This window comes from Hippopotamus amphibius, chromosome 10 (genome assembly GCF_030028045.1).
Source record: "Hippopotamus amphibius kiboko isolate mHipAmp2 chromosome 10, mHipAmp2.hap2, whole genome shotgun sequence".
NCBI classification, from domain to species: Eukaryota; Metazoa; Chordata; class Mammalia; order Artiodactyla; family Hippopotamidae; genus Hippopotamus; species Hippopotamus amphibius.
This window is the reverse complement of record NC_080195.1, coordinates 16,228,259-16,241,023: the sequence shown is the minus strand read 5'-3', so window position 1 is coordinate 16,241,023 and position 12,765 is coordinate 16,228,259. Positions and strand designations below refer to the sequence as shown.

At 39.0% G+C, this 12,765-nt stretch overlaps 1 protein-coding gene across 1 annotated transcript; it reads right to left on the bottom strand.

Moving 5' to 3' along the window:
- Positions 1–3,943: 3,943 nt before the first annotated feature.
- Positions 3,944–4,968, bottom strand: LOC130830225 (GTP-binding nuclear protein Ran-like). Its single transcript, XM_057697290.1, has one exon. It carries the CDS (start codon positions 4,942–4,944, stop codon positions 4,291–4,293), a length of 654 nt encoding a protein of 217 aa, XP_057553273.1. The 5' UTR covers positions 4,945–4,968; the 3' UTR covers positions 3,944–4,290.
- Positions 4,969–12,765: the final 7,797 nt, after the last annotated feature.

Genomic DNA, 12,765 nt, shown 5'->3' with positions numbered 1-12,765 from the left:
GGTGATAGTTCCTCAGACCTAAAGGTGTTGCAGTGGAGATGGTCACACATGTTAGACTGGTAGTTTGTATTTTGAAGAGAGAATTTAATAGGCTGTATGCCAAATAACGGAGCCTTGACTTTAGAAGCTTAGAAGGTCATGTTCTTAACGACCCATGTCTGTTGAGAAGCTCACCACCTCAGCAGGCAAACTTCTTTCTTTTTTCTTTTTTGCCACGCTGCATGGCTTGCGGGATCTTAGTTCCCCAACCAGGGGTTGAACCTGGGCCCACAGCAATGAAATCACTGAGTCCTAACCACGGGACATCCAGGGAGTTCCCTGTTTTTTGGTTTTCAGATGAATCTTGGCTTTAGTCTTTTGGCTGTGTGAATTCGATAAATTGCTACTGCAGGGCCTGTGCCTTTGTGACGTAAATTCTCTAATCTGTACTTCACGTGCCTGTTTCAAATTTTGTATCCTCAGAGTCCAAGACTCACACTCAATGGCTATATGTCACTTTCCTACAATGATTCTTTCTCTCGTGGCTGGGGACATTAAGAGTGAGGATAGACCTTGAATTATCTAAATAGAAAACACTGAGATTGCTAGAGAGGAATTTTTAAGTTTCCGAAATTAGAGGAGAGAAACAGATGCCAGGAGGAGGTTAAAGGAGGAACCACAAGAAGGGACTATGTGATAAGTGCCCACTAAGTTTAGAACATGTCTGACTGCAGCTGTAGAAATTCAAGCTACATACATTTACCTGGTTTTATTTTAAAAATTTATAAATTAGAAAGTCTACTTTTGTATTTGCTTACAATGGAATAGGCCAATACTTTAATCTTTTCTTCTTTTTTAGTAAGAAAAGGCCCTATGATTTATAGTTTTTAAAATCACACAGCAGTTTTACTCTCTTAGTTGTTTACCTGGCCTCAAATACTATTTTCAGTGTGAGAGTACATAGTAATCCGAGTTGCCAGTGTTGTCAGTAATAATGAACTTAAACTGTCAAGCACAATTTTTTTCCAAAACTATCTCATGAGACTACCAAAGTTTTTCTGCCATGAGTTCCTTCATAGTAAATATCCATTATTGTATGTGACTATCCAAATGAACTCAAGAATTCAGCCGTAAACAAATGGAAACAGAGCCACTTTTGAAACTCTTTGTAGACACACTGGTTCTAGATTTAGTATGAACATATACAGTCACAAACTTAAAAGCATTGTGTATATACACATTAGTTACTTAAGAAGTTAATAAGCTTGTTGAATTGTTTCTTCATGTTGGATACTCCAGTAGTTGAACAAAATTTCAAAGGAACTTACTGAATCGAATCCTCAGCATTTGACTTTTATCTTGGTATTAATATTGTTGGATATTATGCTTATAGCTAGCATCAGAGCTTGTAAATCTTCTACCAAGTCAATTTTTGTGGTCACTGTCAATAGCGATTCTCATCTCTACCTATCACTCCCAGTTAGGGCTCCAGGAGAGAGAAACATAAATGAGATATGAGAAGGTAAGTTTATTCACTCCATTTGTGCTTATTAGAGGCCTATCATGCTAGGGAGATAGAAAAGAAACAAACCTGCAACCTGAATAGCTTCAATTCTAGTTGGGGAGGAAATAGATAGTGTTTAAATTCTAGATGGGGAGGAGACAGTAAAAATAAATTATTATATACTCTGTGAAGTGATAATGCTATGAAGAAAAATACATCAGGATGAGATTAGAGAGAGATGGGTGTGGGTGGTACTATTTTATGTAGAGAAGTAAATGCATGGTCTTTATTAACACTACTACAACCAACTTTCATAGATCCACAGCCCTTATGAGTTCTGAGTTTTGTTAAGCTACAAGAAATCCTTTTGTCTAAACCAGAAGCTAGACTAAATATTCTTCCTTTCCTGTAGACCTGACCCTGGAATTTGCTTAGCTTCTCAGTGTCATATGAAACTAGTCGTCGTCTATCATAGCAACAGATGAGAAGGGAGGTCCAAAATATCATGGACTCAAAGGAATAATTAAGAGCCATCATCTAAAAGGAGAATCCCGTGAAATTGTCTAGAGGACATGTTCAAGAAGCAAACAGTCTTCAATGCCTTACCTGTTCACAAGGAAAGCATCCCTCCAGCAGCATGGCCCAGCCCTGTATTCTTCAGGGTGAGATGCTATGATCTCATGGTTGGGGTGAATCTTGAGTTATCAAACCTGGCTGATTAGAAGAATCACCTTGAGGATTATTTTAAAAATTAGAGGTGAATACTTAAATCATTAAATCTGAATATTTAGAGATGAGGTTCAGAAAAATGCACTTTTCATAAGTAAATAAAACTCACCAGTTTTATTCCTTTCCAGAGTAAAGCGCTGCCATTTTAGTGATGGGAATTGGGGGACGGGGGGGGGTGGGGGGGCGGGGAAGAGCAGGCAGTACAATACCAGGTCACCCTAAAGTGACACTTGCTAATTGATGAGCCACACGCACATAAAGAGAAGTAATGTAGAGAACATAGACTCAACAAAACTGAAAACCCCTCAGTTGGGTGTCCTCAGAAAAGTTTTAAAAGATTTTATACTTGTAAAATGTTATTTTATGTACAAAAATGAAAGCAACAGAGTTGGAAAAAAAACGGTTGGTAATTAAAAATATAATTTCCAAAAATATAATAAAGAGGTTGCAAATTTCAGTCCAAGAAATTCTCCCAGCACATAGAGATGAAAGGCGGGAGGGAGGGAGGGGGAAGGAAAAGAAAAGAATTAAGAGAATCAATCAGGAGAGTCAACATTTAATTCGTAGGAATTTCAGGGAAAAAATAACAGAGAAAATGATGAGAAGGAAATAGTAAAAAATAAAAAGGGAAAGAAAAAGAAGAAAACAGAATTTCCCAGAGTTCAGAGACAACTGAGACTTCAGAATGAAAGGGAGAAGAACAAGGGAACAAGACTGAACCCATGTACTGGTTTTAAATAGAAGGTTCTAAATGTTTCCAGAGGGGAGAGGAAAAGCAAAACAAAAATGGCAAACAGTCCACTTACAAAGAAATGAGAATTCGGCTGGCATCAGGCTTCTCATCGGCAGAAATACATGCTAGTTAACAGCAGAGTAAATCCAAAGTTTGAGTGAATATTCATTAGAGCCTAGAATTTTAAAGCTATGAAATTGTTAATCCTGTTTAACAGGATAAAGGTATTTTCAGATATTCAAGAACAACTCATAAAGTATGCTTGTTGTGAATCCATTCTTAACAGTGACTGCCAGTTAGCCATAAAAGCCAAGGAAGATATAGAGATGAGAGAGAGAGTAGGCCAACCAAAAATTTTTGTACTATTAAGTTTATTTTAAGCCCCTGCCACCTGATATGTCAGATAGAAGAGATAATCCTTTCCCAGCTAACATCCATAAGATGATCATGAACTTCTATTTTTATTTCTTCTCCCCATTCTATATTTTGATAATTTATTGTTTCTATATTAATGGAGTTTATAATACTTACCCCTATTAAAATTTTTTATTATGGTAAAATGTGTTTTTATTTTATTTTTTGGCTGCACCATGCGGCATGTGGGATCTTAGTTCCCTGACCAGGGATTGAACCTGTGTCCCCTACAGTGAAATTCCCTGGCAGTCCTCACTGCTGGACTGCCAGGGAATTCCTGTAAAATATATATTTTTAAATGTGCCATTTTAACCATTTTTAAGCATACAGTTCAGTGGCATTAAGTACATGGACATGTTCTGTAACCATCACAGCTATTTCCAAACTTTTTTCATCTTCCCAAGCATAAACTCTATAACCATTAAACAACAACTCCTCATTTCTTTCACTTCCCAACCCCTGGTACACTCTAATCTACTTTTTCTTTCTATGAATTTGCTTATTCTAGATATTTACTATTAAGTGAAATCATACCATATTTTTCCTTTGTGCCTGGTTTATTTCACTTACCATAATTTTTTTTTTTTTGATATTTGAAATACAACTTTATTCTGATTCTAAACGAAAAGGAATGGGAATGACAGTAACAAACTGAACGTTGTGATGTGACCGCAGCAGTCTTCTATTTGAAACTCAAGGAGGAAACAACTGGGTTCCAAAACACCTAAATATGCAGGTCCAAAAAATGAAGGTTTTTTTTTTTAACTGCCACATTCACTCCGAAGCCCATTCATCTCCTTCAGCATCCCAAAGATTAAGCCCATGTTCTGCTCAGCTATATAATAACGTGGCAAACACGCTGCACCACTGACATCACAGGACAGTTGCCTATAAAACTAGACTTCTGACGCTGGGCTCCAGCTTCGCTTTCTCACAGGTCATCATCTTCATCCGGGAGGGCAGTTGTCTGAGCAACCTCTAGATCGTGCTCGTACTGTGCTGCCAAGGCTGGGTCCATGACCACCTCTGGCGGGGCGAGAGCAGGCACGGCGACAGACTCCAGGTTAGGGTCTCCGATCCGTTTTCTAGCAAGCCAGAGGAAGGGCTTTTCAAAGTTGTAGTTACTTTTGGCAGAAATGTCATAGTACTGAAGATTCTTCTTTCGGTGGAAGACAATTGACTTTGCCTTAACCTTTCTGTCCTTAATATCCACTTTGTTGCCACACAACACGATGGGGATGTTCTCACACACTCGTACCAGATCTCTATGCCAGTTGGGCACATTCTTGTAAGTAACTCTCGATGTGACATCAAACATTATAATGGCACATTGAGCTTGGATGTAATAGCCATCTCTCAGTCCGCCAAACTTCTCCTGACCAGCTGTATCCCACACATTGAACTTAATAGGTCCTCTGTTGGTATGGAACACGAGGGGGTGGACCTCAACACCCAAGGTAGCTACATACTTCTTCTCAAATTCACCAGTCAGATGACGCTTCACAAACGTAGTTTTTCCAGTACCACCATCACCGACCAATACAAGTTTGAACTGAACTTGGGGTTCTCCTTGGGCAGCCATCATGATGTTACTTCCAGAAGGGTCTCCGTGCCCGTCTCTGCCATAATGTTTTGAAGGTTCATCGCTGTTGTGCCATGTGTCAGAACTTTATTGCTTTTTATGGCCTAATAATATTCCATTATAAGTATATACCACATACCCGGGACGGGGGGATGTGAGGCTGATCTGTCAGTAGGCCCTGGGGCAGTGAAGGCTTAGTGTCTGAACTGGTGGGCTCGAGTCCTGCTTGCGTGTGATCAGACTAGAGCTCTCAAGGTTAGATTCTAGTATATTGTGTCTAGCTGGTGATTGGAGATTGATCATGTGGGACAGTCATCTAGCCATTATTCAGGAAGGTGGCCCAGTGACCTCCTGAAGTCTTGCGGAAGGCACAGTTCTAGGACACGGAGACAGGAGTTGAGAATGGCTCTCCATTGCCTCATAAGAATAGGGAAAGGGTAGTGGCAAGTGTAGTGACCTAGCCCTTCTCCTGTGCTGCTGCATGCCTTGCTGCTGTTGTGTGCTTTCCTGATACCCAAGAGTATCGAGCTGCACATCCTTGGTGGCCAGTGGCCCCAGCACTGATGGGAAAATAAAGGGGATGGGGAGCAGCATTGGAGACTCACTTGCTCTCCCCTGGCGAGATCCCTAACCAGTGTGCCTGGGCTTTGCTTAGCCCTGCTGCTTATCACCGTGCCTGAGGACTGATGACCGTCATGGGGCTTGAATGCCCCCACCCAGGCCATAGACACGTGACCTAATCCCGTGTGGTACCCTGATCCCAGGAAAACTGCCTGGCATTCAGAGGAAATGGGAGGCCTTGGAGTGCCCCTTTCCCCATAACCACGCAAAAGGTCTGCACTATGAGGGATCAGGTAAAGACAAAAATAGAAAACCATGAGTATGTGGCTAGAAACCTAAAACAGAAACAAGGAAAGAGAGAAGCCTTCCTGGCAGGAAAAATAGGACTGTAGCAGAGGACAGTTGTGATCTGAGACCTCTGGGTTGTGTACCCGTTGTGCTGTGCGAGGACAGTTGTGATCTGAGACCTCTGGGTTGTGTACCCGTTGTGCTGTGCGAGGACAGTTGTGATCTGAGACCTCTGGGTTGTGTACCCGTTGTGCTGTGCTGCTCAGCTACTTATGATGTGGTCGAAACAAAGACACCAGTTCTGTGTGTTACAGGGAAAAACACCCATGGACCCATTGTACCCCTGTGGCACAGTGAAGGGGTTAATTCAAATCCAAATTAAGTCCAGGGTCCTTAAACAGGTAAATCATTGCCATGAGGGAGGCCCTTAACCCCAAGGCTATGATTTGGGGGTGTTTGGAGAAGAAATTAAATAATTATGAGCAGAGTAAAGGGGACATTTCCCTTCCCCCTTTCCACAAGTTTATTAAGTGATCAAAAACAAGGGGATGAAAGAGAAGAAAGAGATAGGAAGAGAGGAAGAGGAAGAAGCAGCTACAGTTCCTGTCTCCCCTACAATCAATAATTTACTTACACACTTGCAATTCTTGTATATCATGTTAATTGACAGCTTAGAGGTGAAAGAGTTCCTTGATTTTAAATTGAGATTGTGGAACATTGTATAATCACAGAAGAATCCCTGTGTATATATTGTATCTTATTAGCATTAACTAAGTTACAATAATATTTATTAGTAATAGTAATAAAAAATACTGTAATACTACAGTTGTACCTGGGCATATATAGGGAGTGGTTCCAGGATCCCCTGCAGATACCAAAATCCAAGGATGTTTAAGTTCCTTCTATAAAATGGCAACGTATTTGCACATAACCTGTGAACATCCTCCTGTATACTTCAAATCATCCCTAGATTACTTATAATACCTAATACAATGTAAATGCCATGTAACTAGCTGTAAATATAATGTAAATGCTATATAAATAGTTGCTGGCATGCGGAAAATCCAAATTTTGCTTTTTGGAACTTTCTGGATTTTTTAAAAAATATTTTTTATCCATGGTTAGTTGAATCCACAGCTGAGGACCCCACTGTTACAGAGGGCCAACTGTATGTGGCAGAAGTGTCACATGTAATACTTCATTTCATATTCAACATAAAAAATATTGTGTAGACAATACTATTATTACTCCCACCTCCGGTTTAGGTTAGCAAAGTTAAGTAAGTTGCCCCAAAGTTCTATGCTTAGTAAGAAGTAAAGGCAAGTGCAAACCTAGATACCTGATTTCAGAGCCCATTTACTTAAATGCTCTAAGTACAGCCTTCCTTTGTGAGCCTGAGTAGTGGAGAGCCTGTCACATGTGATGTAAGGCAGTGTGTCTCCAACGTGAGTGTGTCCATGAATCACCTGGGGGGTCTTGTTAAAATGCAGACCCATAGACCACGCTTTAATCAGCAAGGATGGGGGTCAGAGCACCGTGATGAGTGTTTAGAGAATAGTGTTGAGGTTCTACCGATGATTTGGGCGCTGGCTCACCCTGATAACAAGCAAGCTCTAGGACTTCCGTTACTTGCTGGAAAGAAACGTGCATTATATGTGATATCTGTAGAGTACCTGTTGTCTTCTTGATATTGTCCTAGACACTAGAGATGAAGGTCAAATAATCCATTGTCTTTATCTTACAGGAGCTTGCTACTCAAAGGACTCTGAATGAAGCTTACAGTTTCTCTTCCCATCAGGCTGGGTGAGTACTACCTCCATGTGGTGACCTGAATATTGCCCAGTGAATTCGAGGGGGAAAACCACAGCTAATCATGTTCGCACGTAGCTATGACAATAGCATATCTAGGTGATACAAGTGCTGTTTCTGTTCAGACCCAGCATTATATACACCCTCCATCATTATAAACATTTCCCTCTTCCACCCAAATGTCCCTAAATTTTGCAAAGATACAACCATAAATGGTATTCTTGAACTAATAATTGTATATTCTTGATGAATGAAAGTGTTATTTTTCACATGTTTAAATTTTTCTCCCAATGTATAGAATATATTGATTAAAATAAAAAGGAAGCTTAACTATGCATATCTGTTACAAACTTCAGATATCCACTGTGAGCTGTTTTAAACCTTATGTGGTTACATATTTGTATTCTGGACTCAGGTTGGTTACCACTTCTTCCCTTTAGCTTCCATTAATTAGGCTACCAACAGAGATGAATAAGGCAGCTAGGGAATCAAGACTGCTAGCATCAGGTACAGTAGAATAGTAAATCAGTAACTATCCGAGTGAATACAAATTTATAAATCCAAACTGGATTGTAAAACAACTCAAAAAGACCAACTAGAAACAAAAATCTAAATTAAGGCAGTTTTAAAAAAAGGTTGTTTGGATGACTCCTATCTGGTTTATGTACAAATAAGAATGAAATATTTATATGTCACAGGTAGCTTCATAATGCTGACACCAAAATCAATTGTTCTAGCAGGTGCTGGAAAAATCTATGGCATCATAGGGTTCAAAGCTGATACCAAATAATAAATACAATAATCAAATCTGAAGGTGAGCACGGCTTACTGAAATGTATAGCACGTGTGAACTGAAGTTCATTATTAATCTTTTAGAAGTATTTACTTCTTGATTTACTTATTTATTTTTTATTCATGCATTCACTCATTTTTGTTCATAGGAAGATTCAAATCAATGTATACAATCACCCTGTAGGATTTCAAGTGCGGAAACAAAGGTGTAGATATTTAGATATATTTAACAAATGACCACACAGCTCTTCCCACTCTAATGTGTAGCAGTACATTCTTCACAGACATAGACTGGACTTCCTATCTTATGGACTCTCTGTCAGTATTTTCAAAACTAGATATAATAAGTAATGGCTAAATTAGAGTATCTCTTACTGGCATCTCACTAAACCACAGTCATACTTCTCAATAGACCTCATAAAAAATCATTGTTCTAGAGAAGCTGAAGACATTTACCTACCTCTCCAGATTTGTTATACAAATTTTGTGTATGTGTGTGTACTTTGTGGCCTCTTGTGTGACACAAAGCACACACACACACACAAAATTTTTGTGGTATCTGAAGCTGGCACAAGTTCAACATAAATAATATCTAGCAATGTTAGAAAGCTTGACTTTAATGTGCCCATCAGGTAACAGAAGATGGATGTCATTGTAGAGAAAATTTTCATTACAGGAAAAATGTGTACTGTTTCACAGACAATTCATTTTATGCTTTTCACACAAAGATTATATCTCAAGAGCTATGTTTCAAAGTCATGAAAATGGGGAATACATTTTATATTTCTAACTTAAAATAATAATAGTAATTAGCTCGCCTTTGAGGAAATGTGATGGAAATATTAATGACTATCAAAACTCATTAAAAGCACAGGATTTACAGTGATTTAAAATAAATATTCTTTATGTGAGTTAGTCCAGAAATAGAGATTAATTTGATAAGTTCAATTTAAAATTAGAGTGCTTTGGTAAAGCATTCAGACATCTGTATGTCAAAAGGATTACCTTTATATGTCTTTATGATAAAAATGAAACTTCAGTTCTTTACAAAGCAGATAATGTAGACCTCATGGAATAAACATCTTCAATCACTATTACCAGTGATAGTATATATGCTTCAGAAGAGAAATCTTGTGAGTACATAGTAAAGTATGTGATTTATACAGCATAATCAGAGATTTTGAGGATTAACCACCCCTTCCCCTATAAGACTTTAGAAATAATAGATGTACAATAACTCAGAGTTCACTTTAAAGATAGCACTCACAGCTCTGCATAACAAGCCACAGATATAATAGTCTTAAGAAATATTTTACAATGGAAGTGAAGTTTCTTAAGTGCAATTTCCTAAAGGGGATATATTCCTAAAAAGTCTTTTTGACCCAATTAAGAATCTCTTTCATTTATTCTGGTGCATACTTTTCAGTAAAATGAGAAAGATTTGATTTTTTTAAAAAATTAAATAATTAACGTGATTGTGTTTTTGATTTTCACGATGCTACTTATGGATTTGTGGTTATATACGTATATACACCAATAGAATATTTTACCACCCAGGGTCATTAAAAACTGGGCTAATTTCTCAAAATTAGGACTGCAGGTGTGTTCAGGTGCATGCGTGTGGGCGTGCGCACGTGTGTGTGTAACGGCCCTCCTGGCCTATCAGCATCATTCTTCCAGATCAGCTTTCCTTGTGTCTGGAAACACAGAAAATGGCAGTTCTTGTAACAAGCGTTTCATAATTTTTCCAGAGAGGGGCCAAATCCCTGTCGCAGTTGGTGTTTGAGACATTTTATGAGAGGATTTGATTGTCCTGACTTCATTAACAGCCTTTTTGACTGCTGGTCAGTGTTCTGGGGTAGGGGCTTACCTTAGCTCAGATCTTCTACCCTCTCCCAGATCAATCAGTGTTGCTAGAGAGGCAGAGCTATGTTTTAACAGAGTGCCAATAAAGGAATGGTGTGCTGGAAGATGAAACTAAAATAATATAAAAATATATTTTATATAACTTACATGTATCATAAGAAGTGAACCTCTAACATATTTGTTATAAATTTTTACAGTTGTCTTCTGCTTTTATTTTTATTTTTTAAAATTACTTAATTAACTAATTGTGTTGGGTCTTTGTTGCTGCACCATGGGCTTTCTCTAGTTGTGGTGAGCAGGGGCTACTCCTTGTTGCAGTGTGAGGTCTTCTCATTGCTGTGGCTTCTCTTTTTGCGGAGCATGGGCTCTAGGCACGTGGGCTTCAGTAGTTGTGGCATGTGGGCTCAATAGCTGTGGCTTGCAGGCTCTAGAGCACAGGCTCAGTAGTTGTGGCACACGGGCTTAGTTGCTCTGCAGCATGTGGGACCTTCCCAGCCCAGGGATCAAACCCCTGTCCCCTGCATGGGCAGGCAGATTGTTAATCACTGTGCTACCAGGGAAGCCCTCTTCTGCTTTTTATATGGTAATGTAATATGTAATTATTTTACATTTTATACAGTCTATATGGTTTTTCCTTGACACTATAATTTTTTTTCCATTTAAAAATTTTTTTTAAAATTTTTTATTATTTTTTATTTTTTTATTTTTTTGAGGTACACCAAGTTCAATCATCTGTATTTATACACATATTCCCGTATTCCCTCCCTCCCTCAATTCCCCCCCACCCTCCCCATCCCAGTCCTCTAAGGCATCATCCATCCTCGAGTTGAACTCCCTTTGTTATACAGCAACTTCCCACTGGCTATCTATTTTACTGTTAGTAGTATATATATGTCTATGCTACTCTCTCACTTCGTCCCAGCTTCCCCTTCACCCCCCGCCCCCCAAACCTTGAGTTCTCCAGTCCATTCTCTGTATCTGCATCCTTGTTCTTGTCTTGTCACTGAGTTCATCAATACCATTTTTAGATTCCGTATCTATGAGTTAGCATACAATATTTGTCTTTCTCTTTCTGACTTACTTCACTCTGTATGACAGACTCTAGGTCTATCCACCTCATTACATATAGCTCCATCTCATTCCTTTTTATAACTGAGCAATATTCCATTGTATATATATGCCACATCTTCTTTATCCATTCATTTGTTGATGGGCATTTCGGTTGCTTCCATGTCCTGGCTGTTGTAAATAGTGCTGCAATAAACATCATGGTACATGTTCCTTTTGGGATTATGGTTTTCTTTGGGTATATGCCCAGGAGTGGGATTACTGGATCATATGGTAGTTCTATTTGTAGTTTTTTAAGGCACCTCCAAATGGTTTTCCATAGTGGCTGTACCAACTTACATTCCCACCAACAGTGCAGGAGAGTCCCCTTTTCTCCACACCCTCTCCAACATTTGTTGTTTCCAGATTTTGTGATGATGGCCATTCTGATCGGTGTGAGGTGATACCTCATTGTGGCTTTGACTTGCATTTCTCTGATGATTAGTGATGTTGAACATCTTTTCATGTGTTTGTTGGCCATCTGTGTGTCTTCTTTGGAGAAATGTCTGTTTAGGTCTTCCGCCCATTTGTGGATTGGGTTATTTGCTTTTTTGGTATGAAGCTTCATGAGCTGCTTGTATATTTTGGAGGTTAATCCTTTGTCCGTTGTTTTGTAGGCAAGTATTTTTTCCCATTCTGAGGGTTGCCTTCTAGTCTTGCTTATGGTTTCTTTCGCTGTGCAAAAGCTTTTAAGTTTCATGAGGTCCCATTCGTTTATTCTTGATTTTATTTCCATGATTCTAGGAGGTGGGTCAAAAAGGATCTTGCTTTGATGGATGTCATAGAGTGTTCTGCCTAGGTTTTCCTCTAGGAGTTTGATAGTGTCTGGCCTTACATGTAGGTCTTTAATCCATTTGGAGTTTATTTTTGTGTATGGTGTTAGGAAGTGTTCTAATTTCATTCTTTTACATGTTGCTGTCCAATTTTCCCAGCACCGCTTATTGAAGAGGCTGTCTTTTTTTCCATTGTATATTCGTGCCTGCTTTGTCAAAGATAAGGTGCCCATATGTGTTTGGGCTTACTTCTGAGTTCTCTATTCTATTCCATTGATCTTCCTTTCTCTTTTTGTGCCAGTACCAAACTGTCTTGATCACTATGGCCTTGTAGTATAGTTTGAAGTCAGGAAGCCTGATTCCACCAACTCCATTTTTCCTTCTCAAGATTGCTTTGGCTATTCGGGGTCTTTTGCGTTTCCATACAAATCGTAAGATTTCTTGCTCTAGTTCTGTGAAAAATGCCATTGGTAATTTGATCGGGATTGCATTGAATCTGTAAATTGCTTTGGGTAGTACAGTCATTTTCACGATGTTGATTCTTCCAATCCAGGAACATGGTATGTCCCTCCATCTGTTTGTGTCGTCTTTGATTTCTTTCATCAGTGTCTTAAAGTTTTCTGCATAC